This window comes from Oreochromis aureus, linkage group 10 (genome assembly GCF_013358895.1).
Source record: "Oreochromis aureus strain Israel breed Guangdong linkage group 10, ZZ_aureus, whole genome shotgun sequence".
In the NCBI taxonomy this organism is placed as follows: Eukaryota; Metazoa; Chordata; class Actinopteri; order Cichliformes; family Cichlidae; genus Oreochromis; species Oreochromis aureus.
In genome coordinates this window covers 12,027,908-12,051,564 of record NC_052951.1, presented here as the reverse complement: position 1 = coordinate 12,051,564, position 23,657 = coordinate 12,027,908, and the positions used below count along the sequence as shown (strand labels likewise).

At 38.6% G+C, this 23,657-nt stretch overlaps 1 protein-coding gene across 4 annotated transcripts; it reads right to left on the bottom strand.

Annotated features, from left to right (window-relative positions):
• Positions 1-246: 246 nt before the first annotated feature.
• On the bottom strand, positions 247-23,407 carry thoc2 (THO complex 2). 4 transcript variants are annotated; one of them, XM_031752486.2, is made up of 39 exons: positions 23,271-23,407; positions 20,704-20,759; positions 19,388-19,479; positions 18,954-19,005; positions 18,785-18,855; positions 18,513-18,634; positions 18,272-18,405; positions 17,465-17,625; positions 17,213-17,305; positions 16,860-17,015; positions 15,765-15,937; positions 15,365-15,560; positions 15,223-15,261; positions 14,964-15,094; positions 14,041-14,142; positions 13,278-13,362; positions 12,614-12,707; positions 12,415-12,495; positions 12,220-12,316; positions 11,780-11,897; positions 11,481-11,660; positions 11,149-11,313; positions 10,539-10,814; positions 10,177-10,318; positions 9,612-9,769; positions 9,078-9,206; positions 8,855-8,986; positions 8,554-8,738; positions 7,793-7,968; positions 7,485-7,587; positions 6,916-7,301; positions 6,556-6,614; positions 4,982-5,017; positions 2,714-2,839; positions 2,500-2,566; positions 2,253-2,398; positions 2,056-2,132; positions 1,309-1,355; positions 247-1,211 (listed from the first exon to the last, which is right to left on the bottom strand). In XM_031752486.2, the coding sequence occupies exons 1-38, from the start codon at positions 23,333-23,335 to the stop codon at positions 1,328-1,330; spliced, it is 4,689 nt and encodes a 1,562-aa protein (XP_031608346.1). In that variant the 5' UTR covers positions 23,336-23,407; the 3' UTR covers positions 247-1,211; positions 1,309-1,327. The 4 variants fall into 4 exon arrangements, 2 of the variants coding, with proteins under 2 accessions (XP_031608346.1, XP_031608347.1); XM_031752487.2 differs by lacking the exon at positions 1,309-1,355 and having other exon boundaries at positions 2,020-2,132; XR_005614562.1 differs by lacking the exons at positions 247-1,211; positions 1,309-1,355; positions 2,056-2,132; ... (1 more) ...; positions 2,500-2,566; positions 2,714-2,839 and having other exon boundaries at positions 5,516-6,614.
• Between the last annotated feature and the right edge of the window lie 250 nt (positions 23,408-23,657).

Here is a 23,657-nt window from a genome sequence, read left to right as displayed (position 1 = left end):
GTAGACATAGCACTGGTTCATCCTTTTTATGCTTAAATGATCCATAGGTCAGTGTGAAGTAGCTTAAAAAATTAAAATCTAAAATGGTCAAGTGTAAAAAGAATTGACTTCAAAGTATAATACTGTAAATTAAGATGTTTGTTTAATCCCTCCCAATCCAGCTGAGTGACTAGCCTGCAGATAATCCTCCTTATGCATGTCCTTACATTCATGGCACAGAAAAGAAGGAAAGATAGACACAGTATCAAACTGACACACTAGGAAAACTATTATTTATTGTTTTTGTTGTCGTTTAAAAAAAAAGGAAAAAAAAGAAAAAGCTTACACTCATTGAGTACAGCAGATAAAATCTCCAAAAGTCATTTTGAAACAGCCGTATTTGGAGTACAGAGTATCAGATTTTGTGTGTGTGATTTTTTTCCTTTACAATTCTACATTTGAATCAACGTCAAACTGACATTTTTATAAATTATGTAAAAACCTGTTTAACACGAGGGGGGAAAAAAACCAAAAACACAAAAGAGCTGTATGGGACATTTAAAAAAAAAAAAAAAGTACAGAAATAACATGATGTGAATTTCATGTTACCCTCTTTATTATTGTACACAATATACAAACTGGTTCTTTGTATCATTTTACTCACATCTACCATCTTACTCGGGTTAAAAGGTGGAGATAAATAAATAAAAGTATCTACGTATCTCAAAAGGATATGAGGTAAGTGAGCATGGAAAGCATGTTAACTCCAATAAAACAAGCAAAAAGCAAAAGCCCAACACTGTACAAAAAAGTAGACATTTTCAAGCATAAGATTATTGGATCTATGACCAGATGCAACCAAGAGATCATTTCATAGAGTAACCACATTTCTAATTAGGATAATAACACTGTGATTACGGCAGCATGTTGCGCCCATATCAAATAATAATAATAAACAAAAAACAAACAACAAAACAAAAAACGGATACAAATTCACCAAGAGAAAAAAAAAAGTTTCCGCTGGTTTACCGTTGTTTGAAATGGAAAAATAATGAGGTGATCTGTAAGTTTAGATGAGTAGAACTAACAAGACTCGAGGTGGAATTTTTACAAAAAGAAAAAACTAAAAAAGCCAATCAGGCCAAAAAAAAGAAAAAGAAAAAAGAATATGGGTTAACAACAGATGGAGTTGCAGATGTCTTGCAGATAAAAGCACAGCTTCTCCAGTTCCGCTGCAGCACGTGGATTGAAGAAGAAGAAGAAGAGAACAAAACATGAGACACGAGCACACGGTTAAAGCCACTTACAAAGAAACTGTATGCATCTTACCTTCACTAATTAGTGCACATTATCTGTGCTTGTCAGAGGATTTATGAGTACGACTGTTAAGGAAACGGTGAAATACTCAAAGACGAAACAGCTGCTCATAAAAATGTAGTGACGAGAAAAGTCTTTAAGCATAGAAGCTTAAAGGTTGTTAAATGAGTGCGATGCAGTGGTGAGAAAGTCCTCTAAATAATACACCGACAAAAGAAACCCACAACTAACTGCAAGTGTGTATAAGCCTGCCTGATATGAGGTTTATAAGCAAAGGGACTGGCACACTGGCTCTTTGAAATGTCCACCTAGAAATATGAGGTTAAAGTCACATGATCAGTTTAGACTGGCACACTGGGTCAGTGGGGAAATAAGCCGACCATTAAATGTTCAAATAAGATGAATCAAACAGTTCAATGCAGAGGTTAAGAGCGCCAGTTAAAAACAAGCCAGCGGGGCTGGGTTGTAAGTGTAAATGTGGCATCTGCTGCAATCCTTACTGGATCTGAGTGTTTGTACTGACACATAATTACGTTCATTTTAGTATATTATCCCATAATAGAAAACAAATTCAGTGCCGCGAACAGCTGTAAGTATCTTTGAAACACTACTTAACTTGATAAAAACTGTGTATTTGGCTAAATCAGTTAACTCCATCTACACTGGTTGGGATTTACAGTCTGAAATAAAGACAGCAATTTACGAAGAGTTCATTAAAATCACCTTCACACTGAAATGTCGCTTTATATTTAAGGATATTGCTTTTTCTCTTCCTTTCCTCCACTGCTGTCCCTCTTCTCTTTCTTTTCAGACTTCTCTTTGTCATGTCTGGACTCCTGCAGCACAAAAAGGAAACAGAAAAAAAAAGTAAATAATGCCGACAAAGTGCAGAAGTCTTAAGAGAAAGTCCTTTAGTCGACGGCTCAGGAGAGCGCGCGACAGTGGCTGAGTCTGACCTTCTTGCCGCCAGAGGACGTCCGCTCGGGTTTCACAGAGTCGGCCTTCTCTTTACTAGATGATTTGGATCTTTTGCTCTTCTCTTTCTCGGCCGACAGCGGGGAGTCACAGGAAGGACTTGTGCTCTTGCTGTTTTTGGAGGCATCTAAGAACAAAATGTTGGCTTACATTAATTTTTATTTTATGTTCTTCTTGTTTGGCTGAGAGCTCTTTCAGATTTTTTAGGGACAAAAAATAAACGCTTACTGGTCCCATTCTCATCCTTTCTGCGTTTGGCTTCTTGGCTCGTCTCACGGTCGTTGACAGCGTGGTCCTGATAGACAAATGACGTGATTAAATAATAACTAATATTTCAACTATGTCCTTGTTGCTACTGCCTCTCCATCTAATATGAAAACTAAATCTGGAAAAAAAAAAAAAAATCCATTTCACATAGTCAATGAGGCTGTTAGACACTGACTCTTTTTCGCTCTTTCCGCTCTTCTTTCTTCTCTTTGGATCGGCCTTGTGTGTTCTCTGAGTCTTTCTTCTCCATCTCCCTCTCTCTGCTCTTGGACCGGGCAACTGAATTGAAGTTCATGTGGTGCTGGAAAAACAATTGCACATGAATAGACCAAAACAACTCAAACAGGCAGGAGTGCCTTTATGTTAAGTGTTAGTATAACTTTAAACATAATACAGCACTGCAGGGGGGGGGGGGGGATATGCCCACAATCACTCTACATTGATGACATTATTTCCAAATACTCACTGATATTCAGTCATGTGACACGTGACTACTAACTGTTCAACAAAGAGTTCACAGTGGCTCAGAGTGGGCTGAGATCTGCATTTAGACTAAGGCAGAGTTGTTTGTCATTACGAGAACAACAACGAAAGAGTCCAAAGGAGAAAAACATCTATCAACTAATTTACTTATTTAAAGTCAAGTTATTATCGTTTATGATTTGTGAAACTCGTTTGTTGCAGTATGACTGACACTCAGTCTGATAGTTCTATTACATAACGCAAAAGGTCTGTTTGACAGAACATGCAAGGGATTCGCTTTCAATGAAATAAAATATACTTTTCAGAGCAGTTTAAAAAGTCTTACACCGTCTTTCAATATAGGAGTTACAGCACAAATGTTGATAAAGTGCTTATGAATCTAGATACATAGACATGCGAACACATCTTATAGTCTTAAGTCAAAGGCTGACATTATAAACATAATACAGGCATTACTGGTGGCCTGGGGCCAACAATAACGTGGATTAGGCAAGTTGATTGGCTAGCAGCTGGCCCATATGAGAGAATGACCAGGTTTCCACTGGTGGATTAACTTGTGAATCAAACTGGCTGAAATGTACCATCACTATTAAGTATTTTTTCTTAGATAGTATTTTCTCATTTGACATGTCAATAAAAGTCCTTCATAAAAATGTTTGATCAATTTAAATATGAAAAACCCAACAGTAGCTGCAGTGCCTCTTTCTAGCAGTGATGCCTGGAGCATGCTGGGGTGAGCCTACAGGGCAGAGCATATCCCACTACATTTAGTTCAGTTATCATTTTTCCACTAATATAGATTTATAACATGAAACAAATCCCCTAATAAATTAGTTATAATACATTAGACTATCAAAGTAATGAAATTACCTTCATTTGAAGTTGGAGGGTAGTCTAATCTACTGGCTCAGAGGCAGAGTGGGAAAAAAATGTTATCCTGAACCCTTTATAATGAATAACTATTAATTAATAAAACATAATCTGCGCTGATTAAGTTTTAAGATTTACAGATTCTTTATATTTATGATTAAAAATATAAACCTGTTACAGTCAACTGGAAACGAAGGGACACTTGAGTTTATATCTACTTTGTCTTGATAAAATATTCCTGTCCAACAAGAATTATAGCCCTATAAGAGCACATAGTACTCAGTAACTGATGGTTTTCATTATAAAAGTGTACCGTGTAATGCTACATATATTAGTTATAAATTTTTAAGGACACAGCCAGCTAGGACTTCATATTATTGTCTCTATTGTCCGGTATTTAATTTGCCCTTGCTGACATAAAAAAAAAGGTGAACAATCCAGATACTTCAACAAAACCTGAACATAGCAGCATTTTTCATGTTTAACTCACAGGAATAAAACAGACTGTCTGAATCTTGTGCACACAAACTCAACAAACTCATAGCAATAGTCATGGTTAAATGTGTTTCTTCAAAAATTATCAGCTTGAATACTAAATCTGGCACGTCATGTAGGTCAGTTAAGGGATGTGGTAAACGGTTTGGTATTTATGGCTTTTTCATGGTTTTTTTTTTTTTTAAAGTCTGCAATGACTTTACTTATTATTTAGGCAATGAAGCTAATGATTCTAGCAATTGACTAGAACCATCTTTAAAAAATATACCTTAAAGTTTCTGCTAAAAATCATGAAAATTAATACAAGTCATGTGTAATTCACCTAAATGCAGTCTTTAGCTGATGCAGTCTAGTGTAAGCTACATGCACACTTCTTCCAAGTGGCAGGTGTAATTTAGTAGAAGAAAAACATTTTCTACATGAAACTGCACATTACAGCTTTGGCAGTTCACACGAGCGACTATTTTTATTTTATTTTTTAAAGTGTGAGAACAAAAGACCGAATCACATGACATCAAACACTTTTTCATGTGAGAAGCTGAAGACGTTTTTGACTCGTGAACAAAAAGCTAGGAATAGAAGAGTTAATTCAAACCTTGGATGTGGACTCCTTGGGTTCGATGCTATTGTCCTGTAGGGATGAATGGAGATGACAGATGAGCTGGGAGGGGGTGGGGGATTGGGAGGAGGTTGTCAGACAGCAGCAGAGAGTTGGAAAAAGGGGTTGGGGAGGTGGGGAGTTGGGGCTGGCCGGACCAACAGCACACTTCTCCCTTGACCTCTGACCTTCAAGGACTAAGGCTTTGACAAGGTTATAACATAGAGGAGAAGTCATCATCTGGAATTGCAATATTTAAAATAGAAAAACCCTGAGCATATATGAAATAACTGCTAGTCTTAATACTACAGACATGTCTGACCTAAAATAGAAGTCCTACACCACAGCTGGTTTTCAATACATCTAAAGTGCAAGTGCTGGAAGTAATGTGTGTGTGTGTGTGTGTGTGTGTGTGTGTGTGTGTGTGTGTGTGTGTGTGTGTGTGTGTGTATATAAATATATAAGACAAATCACTCAATTTCTTATGTGCTTGATTGCATCCCTACATAGGTAACTGTTGCTGTCACTTACAGTTCAGGAATGGAAAAGACACATGGAGCCTATTTCTCTGGTGGAAGGGTAAATTAAAGACCTATCACAAGCTTCCAGTGGTTTGGGCAACGCTCCAGACGATTCAGGCTTCGCCCACTCTCTCCCTCACTGCCTCTCTCTTTGCAGGGGTGGGCTTATTTTCTTCTGTATTTTTGGTAGATTCAAAACTGCAACATTCACATTCTCCGTTGATCTCAGATGCTGGTGGCTCTGATTTTCCACTCATTGCTTGCCAGGAGGTAGTACAACTGAAGATCCCATTGGCTGGTAAGTCGTAGGGATAGCACTGAAGGGGGGGAGAGGGGGCTCGGCAGGACTGACTGGACTTGCATCTCATGACGTGCAGACTCCGTGAAGGACGTTTCAACAAGCGGAGATGGAAGAGGGACTCAGCTGCAGCAGAGGCACTCCTACAGCAGGGAAGATGCTGGACACCATCCATCTTTGTGCTGCATCCAGGGGACGTTGCGGGGTTAGCGAAATATTTCACATCACAAAAAACAGGAACTCTTCACAGCTCAGAAAAAAGGAGGGGAAAAAACTCTTGGGCATCATTTCAAGTAGTAAAACACTGCTCCGGGTTTGGGGGGGAAAAAATGCCTATGGAGCGCTCTTTATTTGGCAAGCCTTTTTTTTTTTTTTTTCTTCAGGTGAGTATTATTCTCAAAAACAAAAACAAAAAACTCCACATGGAATATAGAAATGCTTAAAAAATTTCTTTCTTCCCAAGGCACACTGATTGCTTTCATTAATATGAAAATAGGTAAATATTTCAATATGAAAATACTCAATATACACAATATTTTCTTGGCTAAGTCCTTGAGGAGATCTCTCCCAATTCTGCAAAATATCATGCGTATGTCCATGGAATGCTTTCCAACTCCCATGGCTATGGTTGGGATTTCCGTGTGCGACAATTCTCCTTTGTTGATCTTCTGGGCTGCTGGAATGTGCAACGGCAGGGAACGCTCCGGCAGATAGAGAAGAAACTGGCACAGCCTTCCTCAAGCCATACTAACCTTAACAGACGAGGAGTGGGACGGGGAAGCGTGACTGTCGAGCTTTCGTCTTTTGTGATCTGTGAGAGACAGGCCGAGGGACACTGGTGTTAATTTGTGCATTGGTGCCATCCATTTAATGGCTTGCAAACATGCTACAGAGAGTAAGAAAATGCTGAATCTAAACATTTAATTTTACTTAAGTGAATTCATGTGATTCACAAATGTAAAGCATGTCAGCATCCAAGTGGACAAACTGTCGCAGAAGTAGAAGAATACATGAGATGATCTGTACGGACCTTGTAAGAGGCCTGACAGAGAAGTCAAAATGTTACCGCACACTTTCATGAGCAGTCTAACACCACTGGAAAAGCTTCTTACCCCTCTCAGATTCAGCAGACTCAGATCTGGGACCTGGTGACTTGAGGGACCCGGCCACAGCACTCCTGTCTCCTTTCTCCTTGCTCTTGGCCTCCTTGACAGCATCACGCTCCCTGGACGGTTCCATGGGCTCCCCGTTCCCGGCTTTGACCTTGTCGTCTTTTCCACTCTTCTCCTCTGGCTTCACTTTCTCCCTGTCTGCCTTCGGGGTCTTCTCCTTACCCTCTCGCACCACCCGCTCCTCTTTCCCTGCCCTCTCGTCTCTCTGCTTTTCCCGACGGTTCTCCGCCTTTGCCTCTGGTGTGCTGCCGGGTGTCTTTTCTTTTTTCTCTTTTTTCTCCTTCCCACTCTTCTCTTTGTCGTCCCGTTCTTTAACGGCTTTGGTGCTGCGGAGAGACATTTTTCCTTTTCAAAACCATTGAATTGAAAATGCTTCACAGAGCAGTCTTCTGAATCCGACACTCAATTATATTTTATTTATACATTGCTGTATCACAAAACAAACTGCACACACTTTCAGCAGCCGATGAAACTGGTGGATTTTTTAAAGCTTTGTTTTATTCTCCTACCTGTTGAGAGCACCGTTGCCATTGCTGGTGGTCACTTTGGCTGCTGCACTGTTGGCTTTGTTCACTGGCTTTGTGGTCCCCTGAGATTTATCCTTGGCCCGATCTGCCCAAAAAAATAAAAAAATAAAAAAAATAGTCGGACAGGGTTTATTAAAATTACGGGCTTTCATATTGGAACTGAAGCACTGAGTGTTTATGCTGCATTATTGTGGGAAAATAGTAATATAGACATACACAACAAAGAATTTAGTGTTTGTCAGATTATAGAGAAAGGGGGTAGCTGTCACATTTTTAAATCCTTCACTCACCACCGTCCTCTGAAGTCCCCTCCTCGGTCTTGCTTGTGCTAGTGGCAGGCTTGCCTGTGCTGCCGGGGCCGTTCTGTTGACTGGCAGGTGTGGCGCTGCGTGCTGGCTGCTCTTTGTGGTGAAACTCATTCTCAGGGACCATGTGCACCTTCTGGCTTTTCAAGCGACCTGAATAACTGTAAGACGCATAAACGGTTTGCAACAGAAGATAAACTTCTAAAAGAACTTCTCAGTGTCACGCAGTGCAAAAATTAAACTTTTAGAAACTGGTAAATATCAGCTAAAATAAACCCCAGTGTATTTGTCTAATCATAGATTACACACAAGCACACACACACTTGTATGTGCTGATCAATATCCTACGCAATCCTTTCCTATACACAGTGAAAACGTTCACAGAACAACATTCACTGCATATAGGATTTTTACTAAAATGTTTATACAAATCCAGGTTCTGTCCTGTCTGCATACTTAAAATTAGAGACAATGGACTTTCTTTGTAGCTTTAATGGCTCAGTGGCATTAGGTTCTTCCAATTTAAAGTCACCTTACCACCTATTAAAGGCTCAATTATCAACACTTAACAACCATCTCCACTCTGGGGCTAAAAATCAAGTGCACCAACCATATTTTAACATAATCATCTCAGCTACAGATACAAGCTTCCACTCCTACATGTCTGAAAAGAGTTCATAACCCCACTTCACGTGATAGATGTTAACTATAAGCTCCACATAGAGCTGATCAGCACACAATGTTACCCCATTGCTAAGGCATAGAGGTCTGGTCGCTTATCCTTCTCTTCAAGGCAGATCTTGTGGACACGGCACTCTAGTGCTTGGCCCAGGTTCAGGACCTTCGGGTAGCAGGGCAGGATCTTGGTAAGTACTATTAAAATGTTCCTGATGTGGGTGTAATCTCCTGTTTCCAAGCAGTGAACGGATGCCTGGTTGGGGGAGAAAGAAAGGGTAAGATCATGGTTAAACACACACCATTAAGAGCTATGCTTAAAATCAGTTGGACTGAATATAATAGAAGAGTAATGCTAAACAGGCAACTCACTTTAGTCAGCATGTAATGCCATTTATGAACCACATGGCGGAAGTTTTCATAATCTAGCTGATCTGCTTTGTTTCCTCCATCAAAGCCTGTGGCTCTGAAGATGGTGAGGAAGCCGGGATAATTGGCACACTCCTACGACCGCACAAAAACAAGAAAGATTCACATCCAGCTCAACACGCAGCAGAAATTTTTCCAGGTACACAGAACATGTAGACATGGACACCTTCTCATAGATGGCACGGTCGCTGTGCCAGCGGGTCACCGTCTCCAACATGCAGCAGAGGAAGCGTCCATAGCGGTGAGACTCATTCTCTGTACAACTGGCCACAGTATAAATGATAGCAGAGAACACCTGCCAAGGACACAGCGGACAGTTTTTACTTAACGACTAAGGCAGCATGATCTATACATTATAATGTGCATGTATATTATTGGAAAATAAGGGGCAGTGCCCACACAAATTATGGTAAGTGTTCAAGCTTTTATGCTTATCATTCAGCTGAACCTTCTTAGCATATCACTTCAACTTAACATGATTCACTTGAATGGTTGAAGAACCACTCAATGATAAAGACGTTTTATTTTAATGGATTATTGCTACTCCCTCTATTCTGTAGAGCGGGATGAATTAGTTTATTAATCACATTATGAATATTTATTATTTTATTATTTTTATTATTTTTCTTTCTAAAGCACTTTGGCTTTAAGAAGCTCTAAAAATGGAGGTTAAATATTGTTGTCATGCGCAACCTCTTACCCTGTCGTAGCACAGTAGGGTGCAGAAGTTGGGAGTCTTCTGCTGATGGACAAGCTCAACGAATCGGGCACAGTACACCGCGTCGATGGATGAGAAGATGCAGCGAGGGAACAGGCAGAGCTGCAGGAACTTTGTTATGGTCTCATTTTTTGTGGATTCTGTCAATAAGTATTTAGATTTATGTTGGTAAAGCAATGGACATTATATCTTCTCTCATGAATGATGCCATTACATCAGCTTTATTCCCCATTATTACATTAACTGACTTACTAGTTACTGGCTGTGTCTAAAGGGAGTTCAAGGTGAAAATAACACGAACAACAAGAAAACAAGAACTATTACATACGTATGTAATAGTATGAAGGCATCACTGCAGCCATACAGCCGCTGGATGTTTGCTTAGTGAGAACCTAGAAACGCTTGTAAATAATGCAGCAGAATTTATATTTTGAGCCTTCTCTTTGGGTCAAAAGAAAATTGATTCACTATTTTCTTTTCTTATTTTGAAAGACTGTGCACAAGCTGACTAAGATACATCAATACCACCAAACATTAAATCACTTACTGGCCAATAACCAGTTGTCTTTCTCCAGTTTGAGGCGGTGTAGAACTCTTTGGACATGCTCCAGCTGCTTCTTCTCCTCCTCCTGTAGTTTTTCCTGCAGTGCAGTGCAGCGTTCCTTCTCCTTCTTTTTCTTATTCAAGGGCTACATTGGAAATAAATCAAACAAAAAACAGTTCAAAAATACACCCAATTACTGATCACAATCATTTTACAAGTACTTCACCCTTACAGAGATTATCTTAGCATTCTTTGACTTAGGAAATTACACTGATTAAAATCTTGTGAGCAACACAACAAAAACATAATTTCTGTATTAAATCTGCAATCTGCTGTGCAGCAACAACTCTCAACAAGCTACTCACTATCTCAGGGTTCTCCTCGATTTGCTTGATCTGCGCCTTGAGCTTATTGACCTCACGCTCGTAGGCAGCATGTGGCACGGCCAAGTCGTACATGGTGAGGGACCAGAAGGTGGCGTAGAACTGAGGACGGAGATCATCCCAGACCCTGGCTGGATGGAGCGATACTACAGCCTCATGTACCGGTGTCATCACCTGTTCGCAGGCCGCCACATACTTGTGCACCTTCTGCTGCTGCCGATTACCTTTTTCTGCCTTCTTCAACTCATCATACTTAGACTGCAAGAAGAGAGCGTGAAGTTAAAGGACCCTGATTTTTTTCAAGTTAATAAACGGTATCCATTTCTTAATTTAAGCAAATCAAGCAAAAAAACAAACAAAACAAACAAACAAACAAAAAAAACTTGTGAAGAGACAGATATAGCATAAAGTCTTAAAACTTAAACAACAAAGTTACTTTTTAAAATATTTCCATTTTATTCATAAGACTCGAGTTCAGGCAATTTTCAACCCACTTTTTTGAAATCTTTGTTTCAATAAGGGAAATCAAGCCCGTAAGGACTGAGACCATTCAAAGGCAGTATGTTGAGAAAATTGAGCGTAATCTACTCACCAGTATCTGATGGGCGTACATTGGCCGAGACAAGAAGAACGCAGCGTCATGTGGAGTGTGAAACTGATTACAAAGGATGTCAATAGAGGGAACCCGCTTGATGTAGTCCTCCGTGCTGAGGTTGGAGGCCAGAAAACCACCAAACTGCACTAATGTGTCATGACACTGCAGGAAGTAAATGATTAATTATATATAGGAACAAATAAAACACAGTCTCTTAAGTTTTTGTTGTTAGATGTGTAGAAGAGAATTTCATTAGAATTTCAATTTACCGGTAGTTGTCAAATGCAAGGACAGTCAACTGTTTAATTTTACTGTGAGAGGGTGAGTACCTGGTCATACAGATGTCCAACAAGTTTAAGATGTTTCTCTCCACCCTCCAAGAAAACCACGCCATTTCGTTGCTGGGCCATGAGTAAACACAACGGTAGTGCTAGTTCGTGATCCAGAAGCACCTCCTTCAGACGTTGAGAGGACTTTTTAGTGTTTCTGATCTGGCCGAAGTATCCACCCTGCAAAGAGAATCAGACTCATAATCCGTGTACCTGCGCTGAGGTTAAAAACAATGGGTTCAGGAAATCTTACAGCTCTTTCTAATGAGACTGCATTAGAAAATGACAATTGTACATACCTCGGCTTTGAGTTGCTCGCCTCCAGTCATGGCTTCTAACTGTTCCGAGGTCATCTCATCGGTGATCTCAATGCCAGCCATTTTCTGCACCACTTCTTTCAAGATCAACAGGTCAAAACTGCAGTAAAAAGAGTGAAGTTCCTCATATGTTTAAATAAGAAACATAAAGCAAAGTAGACATTGACCGCCAAAAACAACCTCGTGCTCATCTCCTTAAATAGATTTTATGATTTTTCTTTAACTAAAATTAAATATTTTCTGATTTCTCGGTAGTGATATTACAAGTTGTACAGCAAGTATGTATCTTTTGTTATTTGAAATGATTATTAAAAAATATTTTATCAGGCAAAGTGATATGAAAGGAAAAAAATCCATCGGTCCTTTGACTCGCAAGTTAGTAATTCTATGCTGTCACTACTAAACAGTTTGTAACCACTCACCTTTTCCCTGCTTTCAGTTGATTGGTGACATATTGAAGGAGGCCAGCCAGCTCAATCGGGTACTTTCTGAACACAGCTCCACACAGACTTGCCAGGCCTTGGCGTATCAGAAGAACAGGTGTTTGTTAGATATTCATTAAAATATCAAACAATTTCTTTTCTTTTTCATGCAAATGAAACCGTAAAGCCACTCACTCTGAAGCCACGAGGAGATGGTAGTGTCATCGTGCTTCATCTTCTCCTTCTCAGGATTGGCCAGAGCCTCAATTATGCAATCTGAAGACAGAGTTAAAAGGAACAACACAGACGGACAACTCCCTCACAACTCAGAAACACACACACTTGTTAACAAACTGAAAAAAGAAAAAAAAAAGAAAAAAAAAGTGTAGGATACAGGCCAAGACATCGTAGTTGAGGGATGTGAGGTATTTCAGAGAGTCGACCACGGGGCTGATGAGGTTGTCGTACCATTGGATCTGAGACAGGATCTGCCATAAAACAACGAAGGAGGAGGATGAAAAATTATCAACTACACAGGATATTACACATTACACCACACCTTATTGCATTTACTACATATAAAAAACTGTGTCTGAATATACTGAAACAGATAAGATGCTCATTTGAGCAGTTTTATATTGTGAGGTGCACTGATTTGTTAAAAATCAGTCTCACAGATGCAGAACAAAATGTCCTACTGATGTGTATGGGTATTAACAAATTTCATTCAAAACATTTTGCTTTATTTCCACATTTTCCATGCAAACACTTCCTGCCATTTAGTTTTTGCCAAGTGCCTATAAATTTGGTTAATGGATGTAGAATTTGCAAGCAGGACGCTAGACATCAGCAATTCCTTGAAAACATGTAATCGGAAACCAAGCCTGCTGTGGGACAGAGAGAGAAATCTTACTGGCAACTGTATGGAATAGGGAAAAAAAAGGTGCTACATGTTTAGAGAAGTGTTTCCTTACGGCCATAAAATGCAGGATTGGTTGCTCTTTGTAGTTTGTGGACACACACAGCAAAATAAAATAATTGCAATAAAAGGGACTTACATAATCAAAGAGGATGGTGGGATTACTATGGCTCAGTTTTCCAATCTGCCTTCCAGATTGTTTCACGTTCTCTTTGGTCAACCGCCTAAAGAGTGGAGAAAAGGAAGGACAGGGGAGAGAAAAGATTTAATAACACAAGATGACACAAAGAGCACTGTGAGCAAAAACTGTCACTTCTGTAAGTTTCAAAGCAGTTGGAAAATGTTCTTATGGTTGTCATCTTAAAAAAAAAGAACTGTTACTAATTTTTCCCCCCCCAGTAGCAGGACAGTGTTAGGATAATTACTTGCCCAGCATCAAAAATAAGCCTCTCTTTTAAATCCTTTTGCTGTTCAACATGCTCATGTTTAACTGTGCTTAAGACAAAGCTTCACTTGAAGTGGTTAACTAAAAACCAAACAAATCTCTGCATGTTTCCATTAATAATAATAATAATAATGATAATAACAACAATAACAACATTTTTTAAATTTCACAATTACTTGTTAAGACCACACACACAAACACACACACACACACACACACACACACACACACACACACACACACACACAGTAAACTTTCATCTGCTCCTGCTTGTTCAGTGTCATGCAATGATAACAGTGATTAACATTCGACCATTATCCAACCATTTGTTCCTTAGTTAGTAATGTACCACACATAATTGAAAGGTAATATGAAAAGATTGATCAACACTTGAGGATTCAACAATATTAGATGACTGAAAAGATGATCCAACAGCACAGAAAAACATTTTACTTACTTCATGATGTATTTGGCCCTATCCACGGTCTGAGCTTTGACTTTAACCAATAACGGATGGCTGGAATATGTCTCATTCTTCCATTGCCCATATAACCGATACCTTAGGGAACACATAATGAGAAAGCAAAGGTAAATACTTAAAAACACTGGTAAGAATGGCAATGTATGACATATTAAGAATCTACAATTTTACAACTATAAGAACTCAGACCACGCTTTCAAGGAAGTAAAGTTCATCAAAGTTGCAGTTCAGAGCAGTTTAGGAATTTTCTTATGCATCTCATTTGTTCTTGTCAAGACAGCAATGTGAATGTCTAATTTGTTTCACATGCTTCACAAAATGAAACAAATAATTAACTGTCATATTTGAAAGATGTAATAATAATACTAATAAAAAATCTTTAAGATGCATCCACTCATTAGTACTATGTCAACCCCACTTTACAACACACTGGCAAATGAGCTACAGTACCTGCCCATTTGTAGCATACAGGAAATAATTTCTTTTGACACTGTCAAGACAGATCAGTATGCAGAAACTTTCACTGTATTTCAAAGTGCAACTATCATAGGTAATCTACAAGTTTGTATTATCAGCTGACAAACTGACATGTACAACCAGAAGTAAAACAAGTCCTCTGGGAATGTGGAGCATCACTGCCTATCAGCGCTGTGTGAAAATGTCCCATCAAAGGCTCTAAAAATAAAATTCCTACACTGCTTAGGGAAATAAAAAAGTATATTGCACACAGAGCCACAGATTTCACTTTGCATAACCAAGCATTGTTTTAAGAACTGAGCGTGATTCTGTGTATGGTAGTTGTTCTTTGGCAGCTGGTATACACCATCCTCAATTACACAGCACCACATGCAGTGAGTGATACTATGTGCAGCGTAGTGTGTGCCTGTGCGTCTCCTTACCTATGTTGGTAGGGAAAGAGTTTGAAGAGACCCCACAGCTCCTCAGACATGCAAGCATTGCACTCCATCAGAGAGAGTGACGGGAGTAGCACCTGGTCTGCAATACTCAGGAAACAGCTCAACAGTGTGTCCTACGATGAAGATATCATCAGCATGAATAAGCTTTTCAAAGTCACATAAACTAAAAATTAATCCATTAAATATAGATAAATAAATATCAGTGTTTCTATAGGTAACAACCATGTGACTTTATGCTCACCATTTTGTCTTTCACCTCAGGTCTGTTATCACTTTGGTACTGAGAAACAAAACAAAACAAAACAAAACAGAATAGCAGTCAAAATTAGATGAAGGCTGCACTACAGATGTAGAAAACAAATAGTGGGTGGTTTGTGGTGTACCTCTTTCATGAATGCCTTGCCAAGACGCACAATCTTGGCAAAGAGAATAGGTTCATGGGAGAGGTGAGGGCCCAGGTAGCAGAGCATGCTGAATGTGTCCCTCCTTAGGTCCTCAAAGCTCTCTGCAGGCTGAGGGGCCCGCTTGCTCCTTAGTGGGTGCATTACACATCCTCTTGCCCCTTTAGGAACACCAGCCCTAAAAAATACAGAGCAGCATATCAAAGTTTGTGTTTAATTTCATATTTTTTTTCCAAATCAGTTGTCTATGTCCCATGTCCTAGTGGGCTTGTATACATAAAACTGAGAAAAATTCAAACCAGGTGTAAAATAAGATGTACTTGTGCATTCTTTTGGCTCTGACTACACATGGTGTGCAGTAAATGAAACATGAAATCAGCACCTTCTGTAAAGAGGCTCCACAGTCAGGTGCACAAGCTGGCAGAGTGCCAGCGCGATGGCCTTGTGAGAAGTGGCATAGAAGGAAGGCATCTGGTCCATAATACTCTGGGCATGGTGCCAGTCTCCGATCCTGAGCAGCGCTTCCAACAGACCAAGCTTCTGGTTATCAGGTGGCTGTAGGCACAAAAAAATAAGAGCAACTAAGTGTCAGTCTATTGTTAAATATACCAACGTTCAGTAACATTCACTAATGTAATTAAAGCAGACGCAAGAACTAAGCACAACTGCTGTTACAAAACAAACTGACAAAGAGGCGGCACTAAGATGTTAGTGCCTTCAGTTGCACACCATACTTCTTGCCTCTTTTTTCGCTGGAATCAATTGTTCTCTAGCCTACGCCGTCACACACTGAATCAATGTTTTTGTTTGGAGAAAGTCAGAATTTTATATTTTAGAAATCAAAAAATAAGAACATTAGTTTGGAAACTGATATTTTGACATCTCTTTTATTTTACCCATAGCTATCAAACCTTGTTAGTACAGTAAAGTTCCAAATTTTTCTTTCTACTAAGGAACACTTAAATGATTTTAAAAAAGCCATTTATACAATAAAATGTGATTTTTTTTATGTTATTCTCTTAGCAAAGTTACTCTATTTCAATCCAGTGATCTAAAACAAAGCTTAAAACTGAGTATGATAAAACGCTTTAACTGAAAAAAAGAACAACTCGACTTAAAACTAAAATAATAAGAACTACTTTAAGAACTACTAAAATAAAAACATTTTTGCAATGTTCTGAACTTCTGTGTTCTGTAAGACACTATCTGCATCATAATAACAAAAACACTCAAAGTAATAAAAACCAAACTTAAAAAGGAACATTTTAAACAATAAAAAAAACTATAATCTTAAAACTTACTCTAGAAAGTAAATGAAGTAAAACTAAGTAAAATACACAACTATAGTAATTCTGCTCCAACTAGACAGTTCTGCGACAGTTCCTTTTTATATTGCATCACTGGCAAACATCTGGCTCACCATCCATCCTAAACAGACCTGCATGCAACCATAATAAGAAAAAAAACCCTTCATCACCTTGTCATTTTTCTCCTCTTCCTTCTCTTTGTCCTTTTCTTTGTCCTCACTTTTCTCAGAGGGCAACACAACCATGACCAGCTTGCGAGCTATCTGCTTTGCCTCTGAGATGTCTCGTTTGTGCTCCTCTATGATGGCGGCATCTAGTGGCATAAGCTGGGAAAGCACAAAAGCACAAAAACAAAAACAAAAAAAACAAAAATTCAGTCTAGAAGCAATGTTTTGTCCACAAGAGTCACAATTAACATATTTGAACTAACAGTAAATTTTGGCATATATGATCCATAAGCCTAGATTTAGCTGATGTTATAACTAATGTAGTAAATATCTGGATTTGCAGGTCTCTTCCTTACATGTACGTAAAGATCTTCCAGCTCTATCAGGTTATAGTGAAGGAGAGCAGCAGCAATATGGTAAAGTGACTTTGGGGTTTCCTCATTGGGCTCCTGAAAAAGAACATAAATCAACAAAGAAAACAGAAGTGATAAATATGATTTAGAGATTACAATTATAGGAAACATTTTAAAACACAGGTAATAACTTTTAGGTCATTTACTATACTGCTGGACACAGTCTGGCTTCTTTTATTTTTATGATGTTCTCACCTGGTAGAATTTGAACTTAAAGCCCAGGATGTGGCAAAGGGTGAGAGGCTCACACATGTAAGACTTGATGAGGGACAGGAAGAACTCATCTTGGTCAGATCGACTCTCATACACCTCCAGAATTATGTCCAATACTCGGTTGGGGTCTAGGTTGAAACATCCTGCAGGCAAAATAATCAGGAAAACTAAGCAGCCAAAAATGAGAACTTAAGAAAACAAAAACAAAACAGCTAGTCCACAAATTGTGCTGCTATAATGCAAGGTTAACACAGAACAGCAGAGCCACCGGACCTCCTTACTGTAGGGGACAGGGATACAGGTTTTTATTTTTAGGTCACCCCTCTGTATCTGAACTGCCTTGTAATAGTATTCCTTTGATCTCAGACTGATGAAATCCAATATTGTCAATTTATCATACACTAAAGTAACCACACATTCAAGTATCAATTTAAAATCATCACTGTCCAGACGCATAATATGCAGTAGAGACACTGAAGAACATTAATAAAAAATACTGAGTTTATAAAGTCTGGTTAACAAAACTGATGCTGAAAACAAAGAGCCACGACACTGAATGATGGCCAGAAAGTGTGATTTTGCAAAGCATTCTACAGTGAAGCAGACCTTTGATCATTTGGATTTAAAATGCAATTACGTTATCATTTAATCCTATTAGACAACAGGAAAACATAATGTCTCCAGCCATGGCTATCAGTGACAGAGAGATAAAAACACCCTTAAGAAGTGTGTAAACGATAACAGAAGCGCCATGTGTGAAGCCGTGACAATGAAAAAGCAGTTTGTTACCTATGAGGGATTTGATGCTCTCCAGAACAATATGGCTGGTAATATTCCCCGACAGGTCTTGGCCTAGCTCAGTGATTAGTTTGGCGTAGCCCTCGTTCTCCTCTCTTAGCAGGTTAAACTTTTGCTGCTTGTAACTGACAAAAAAAAAAAAAAAAAAAAGAAAGAAATGTTACACAAATCTTGAAAGGACTTATGAAGCACCTTATCTACGTCTACATCTTTATTACATCTCTATACTTACAATAGTTTAGTCTTGATTTTAACAATTTTCTGATTGAACTGATGGGCTTGTTTTATAAGTCCAAGGGACTCAAGAGTTTCTGGATCCAGCCTCTCTTTCAGAATGGCTTCAGGGACAAAAAACTGGGGAAAAAACAAAACAAAAAAAAGCAAGTAATTAGTTAATTTTGTGTGTACTTTATTGGAGACACGACAGTCAGTAAGGCCTCTACAAATTTAAATGGAAAGCGCCATGCAATTTGTTCTATCAGCTGATAAGAAAGGAATACTTACCAAACATGCTCCGACCAGCTGTGTGTAATGGTCGCGTTTGTTTTTTTCTTCCAGTGCACTAGTCTCTAAATCTATGAAAGTAAACAAACATAAAAAACAAGCAATAAAAACGTATCAATCATCATAGCATTAAAAAAAAAACAAAGAAACTCAAAACCACAAAAGTTACCTAGTATACTGAACACATCTGCTAAAACTGATGGCATGTCTTCTCGAAGTTCCTGAAAACAAACCAAAACAAAAGATAAGTACAAATGTTTTAGGCTTGGCAAAATCTATTGTTACGCGGTACAAAGAAGCTCTAATAACACAACTCCTGTGAGTGGGCAGATTTTGTTTCTTTAGCATCTGCAAATTACCATCATATCTTTAAACAGACGTATAATTACACAGAAATACTGAACCCATTATGTGCCAAATTAAAATGATAGTGTTTATACACCTGACATACAGAACTTTATACACAAAAAGAAAATTTGAGATGTATTGCTATTGGGTTAATATTGTTAAACCATGAGGTGGTAATAAGAAAAAAAACAAAGAAGCCCAACAACAACAACAAAAAAACTTGAGGTAAAAACAACAAGCTAAAAACACATGTACCATCATGTCCCCAAGGACGCTGGTGACAAGATCCAACTTGAGGTTCCCCTGTACAACTTGCCAGCAGAGCTCATATAAGGCAGTCTGTATGTCTGTAGGGGTAAACAGACAAAAACACAAGCCAAGTTTTATCTAATACTAAAATAAAACAAGTAACTGAGAAATAATTCATAACATAAACTAAAACATATCTAACATATCAAAGATTAGTGTAAGTGATTCAGTGCAGCATTGTTGAATAACAGCCAGGAAAGTATTTCTCCAGAACACAACGTGACAGTAAAATTTAGGGCTGTGCGATATGACAAAAATCTCATATCCCGATATAAGACATTTATCGTCCTGTCAACGATATAAATCACAAAAATGTAATATTTTATGTAAATTCTGTGAATCTCGGGCAACTCGACTTGCGTGAAGTGTTTCCAGCTGGGCGTCCTTTACCTGGAGTCGAGTGTTTTAACCGATGCATGAAACTATACATTTTTAGACATAAGTTGTAACGGCCACCATTTTCTTTCAAAGTTTGAGTCTAAGGTTTATTTTTTAGCACCTGACGGCTCTTTTTTTCTTCTCATCCGTAAACTCTATGCTTACTCTTTCACGTGATTCAGTTTATTTTGAAAAGTCACAACAGAATCTTGAGCTTTATTCTGAAAGGTTTACGTGGAAAACAAACAAGCGGACAGCGGAGCTACGCGGTGGTTTTACCGTCATTGTTGCTAACGACAACATGTAAAAACAGGCATTTGTCCGTCCATAGTGTGGTTATATTAAATATAAGAGAAAGAGAAAACTTTAATTAATATATCCACTACAGTGAGCATCAAAACGATGAAAAAAATATTGCTGTAAACAGTTTATTTTATGACGCCACGAAACAAACGATAGCGTAATAGGAAACGACAGATGTTTTTGTATCGTCATCCGATATATATCGTTATATCGAACAGCCCTAGTTAAATTTGACCTTTTGGATATAAAATCACTTGATTACAGTGTTATCTGAAATTTTGTGGCATGTGTCAGCACACACCAAACAGAAATCTCCACATGGGCTGCTTAATTCCCTTCTACCTTACAGCCATTGTTAAACATGAATAGTACCGTGTTTCAAAAATTAGACAGCACTTCTGAAATTCATGGATTTTATTTTTTAAATCTACTTTTGGTAAATAATTTTAAACCTTTTGCATTCTTTTTGGAAACTATGAGAATTCCCAAAATGGACGTGTGTGCATGAAAAGCAAGCTAAAATACAGTGACAGATGCATACAAGAATATTATTAAAGGAACGAGGGTCACACTCAACTCACCTTTAATTTCACTTCCATGATCTGCTTTCTCTGTAAGGTCTTTGCAGAGTTGTACACTATGAAGTAAAGAGAGAATTCTTTTTTAAATTAAACTAGGGTACATAAACATGATGATGAAAAGCCTTATAAAGCTCAATGAACGAACCAGGAAGCATGAAAACTTATTTAAATCCATTTGTTCCGTGCCAACAATTTCTACATAACATTATTCTTGTAATATCCCGTTCACTTCCTCCAAGTTATATTTTTAGATCACATAACACTATTGCTTTATTTATGCCTTAATCCAGTCTTAACATTACACCGGATAAAGCTTTAGGTTTATCCTAATTATCAATGTAGTAACTCAAGAAATATTATATTACCTACATTGTCACTACACGAGTATTTATGCTGAAACTGCTGTGTGTGTATATAACAATAGCTCTGGCTCTTATGTTTGCTGGATTGATTACTGACTGAATCTTTGGGCAGGACAACCCTTACCTTTTCTGTTGCCAAACACTCACACAGATTTATAGTTAGTATTTACTGAGTGCCATGTTTCTCCCTCTTAAATTGACTGTGACTAGTCCAATAGCTTAGCTGGTGGATTGAAAGACTTAACAGTTCACCCAGTTGACAGCTTGACTGGTCTTAAAATATCAGAAGTAGTGATGACAAAGGCAGACTAATCGAGCACGTTCTGCCATGCACATCCCATTCATTAAAAGGTACAATTACACACACTGGAGCACACTAGCTCCTTTCCTCTGTAAGAAACTCAGCGCAGTCCATCAGCTTAATTGTTAGAGATAACAGCTTGTCAGGTGCTAAACACACTGTGAACAAGAAGTGCAAATGCTACAAAAAGTCAGAGTTACAGCAAGCGGACACCTTGGATTGCCGGAGCCTCTAAGGTCAAACGAAGCAAAGCTGCTATTTGTATAATGAGGCTGACAACATTTTCACCACTTTAAACTAAACCCTGGCCTCTGGGACTGGTTAATTGCAACTCAACTGGTATGACTAAATGATATTAAAAAAAAAAAGATGTAGATCCAGAGGTCCACAATGTTTTATATCAATGAATTATAAGGTTAAAAATATTGGTTAAGTAATAACAATGTGATACTTTTAGTATCAACACGAAATCCACCTTTTCATTTGCTGCCTGTCATTACAGAGGATGGCATCTCACTGTGCTGCCAAATAACACTTCCACTGCAATGTACTCAGCTTTGGTATAACGGGTAATTTGCCTTGATGGAAATACTTTAATGGTTACCCCGTAGTTGCAACTGTTTGGCATAATTTCCAGTTAAAGTGCTATCAGTTATTGACACAAGATAGTGGAACGAGAGTTTGAGTTGGTGCATCCCACTGCAGGCCTTTCTTAAATATGCAAGGCCTACAGCACATAATCGTAGCTAGTACTGTGGATGAGCCTATTGTGTCTCAGCTCAAAGGCGATGGCAGCGCACAAAATTAATGCGTGAAATTATCATTCACGCAACGTTTTTCTTGTATTTTTTGTTCTAAAGAAACTAATTTTAAGATAACAGTCGCCGTACATCAAGGTGTTGGGAGAGGCTTTTACAGTACTGCTTAAATTATTAAGTTTGACATGTAATGTTAGTGATAAAGTTGACTCTGGTAATCGAGATGCCTTTATACAGCACCAAGCGCACAGATGTGCATCGATGAATAACCTTGGCTATGTCCACAGTCTCTATGCAAACCGTACAGCGGCTATCTTACACCAATATCTAGGTGAAATTAACGCCAGCTAAGAAAAGTATGACGTTAGCTGTAGCTAGGTTAACATTATGATTAAAATCTTCATCTCCTAAAAAAAATATATCGTCAAATGATACGTTTTGTTACACTGAATCAAAAAGCGTCATCTTTATTCTTCCAGGCTTCCCCGCCTAAACATTAAAGCATACGAAAAGGAATTCAACACAACAATTAGTGTAGCTAACGTTACGGCTAATCTGCTAAAGCGTTTTGTCAATGTCCGTTGTTTTCCCTCCACACGATTATTTAGTGTTAAGGTTTATAACAGGCTGCCCAAGGGGTTTTCTCGCCAGCTGATTCTCGGTTGTCTGCTCGAAGTTGATGGCTGCTAATTCCTTGAACTTTGGAAGTACATTTACGCCAGTTTACTGGATAGTGCGATATCGAACCAACAGAAGAGTATGCTATGTGTATGCTAGCTCGCTTAGCGTTAACAGCCATAGTGTTTACACATTGACGGCGAATCAAATGGGAGCGTAAAGCTAGCCTGACTGCTAGCAGACAGCATTAGCTTCCACGGTGACGTTCAAAGCCATTGACGTCTTCTTTTCACAAGTCTACCAAATTAACTGTATTCAATACTCAGCAACTAAATTACACGTATTGTTTTTTAAGTAAGTGACACTTGTAAGCCACTTTATCTTTTAGCTGCTTAGCTAAAGCTAACACACCTAAAGACCGGCCTTATATTTGAATGCTAGCTACGTCATTCTTGATACTTTTTATTCGCAAACAACGGGTAAACAAATGCAAAATTCAACACTGCGTTGAAATTCAGATGCACTCACAACTCATGTTTTCCTGATTTTTCCCAGTTTTTGATCCATTCACCAGGAAGGGTAAGTGTCGCCATCTTCCATGCACACAGCCCGGATGTCTAGTTTATCATCATGGCACACACAGGGTCAAATGTGGTGGTTAGCCGCCGCTGCTAGATCACTGTTGCATTGTGGGACATCGACAGCTGTGCGTCTGAGGTTTTCACACGGAGTGGTGGTGATGGTCGTGTAGTCTGGGAATAAGTCTGATTCTCCACGTTGTACTATTTAACTTTTTTAGTTAAATAAAATCCCGTGACACTTGAACAACCCAATTTAAATCTACCAGTAACATTTTCTCTAAGAACTACCTAAACATAACAAACTACAGGACAGCTGCGATTTCCATAATCCTCC

Excerpts from the sequence above, each read along its gene's own strand:
- thoc2 (XM_031752486.2), bottom strand. The coding sequence starts at position 23,335 with ATGGCGACACTTACCCTTCCTGGTGAATGGATCAAAAACTGGGAAAAA. Across the intron at positions 12,317-12,414 it reads CATCTCCTCGTGGCTTCAGA|GCCTGGCAAGTCTGTGTGGA; the intron begins GTGAGTGGCTTT and ends TGATACGCCAAG. Across the intron at positions 11,898-12,219 it reads CAACTGAAAGCAGGGAAAAG|TTTTGACCTGTTGATCTTGA; the intron begins GTGAGTGGTTAC and ends TTTTTACTGCAG.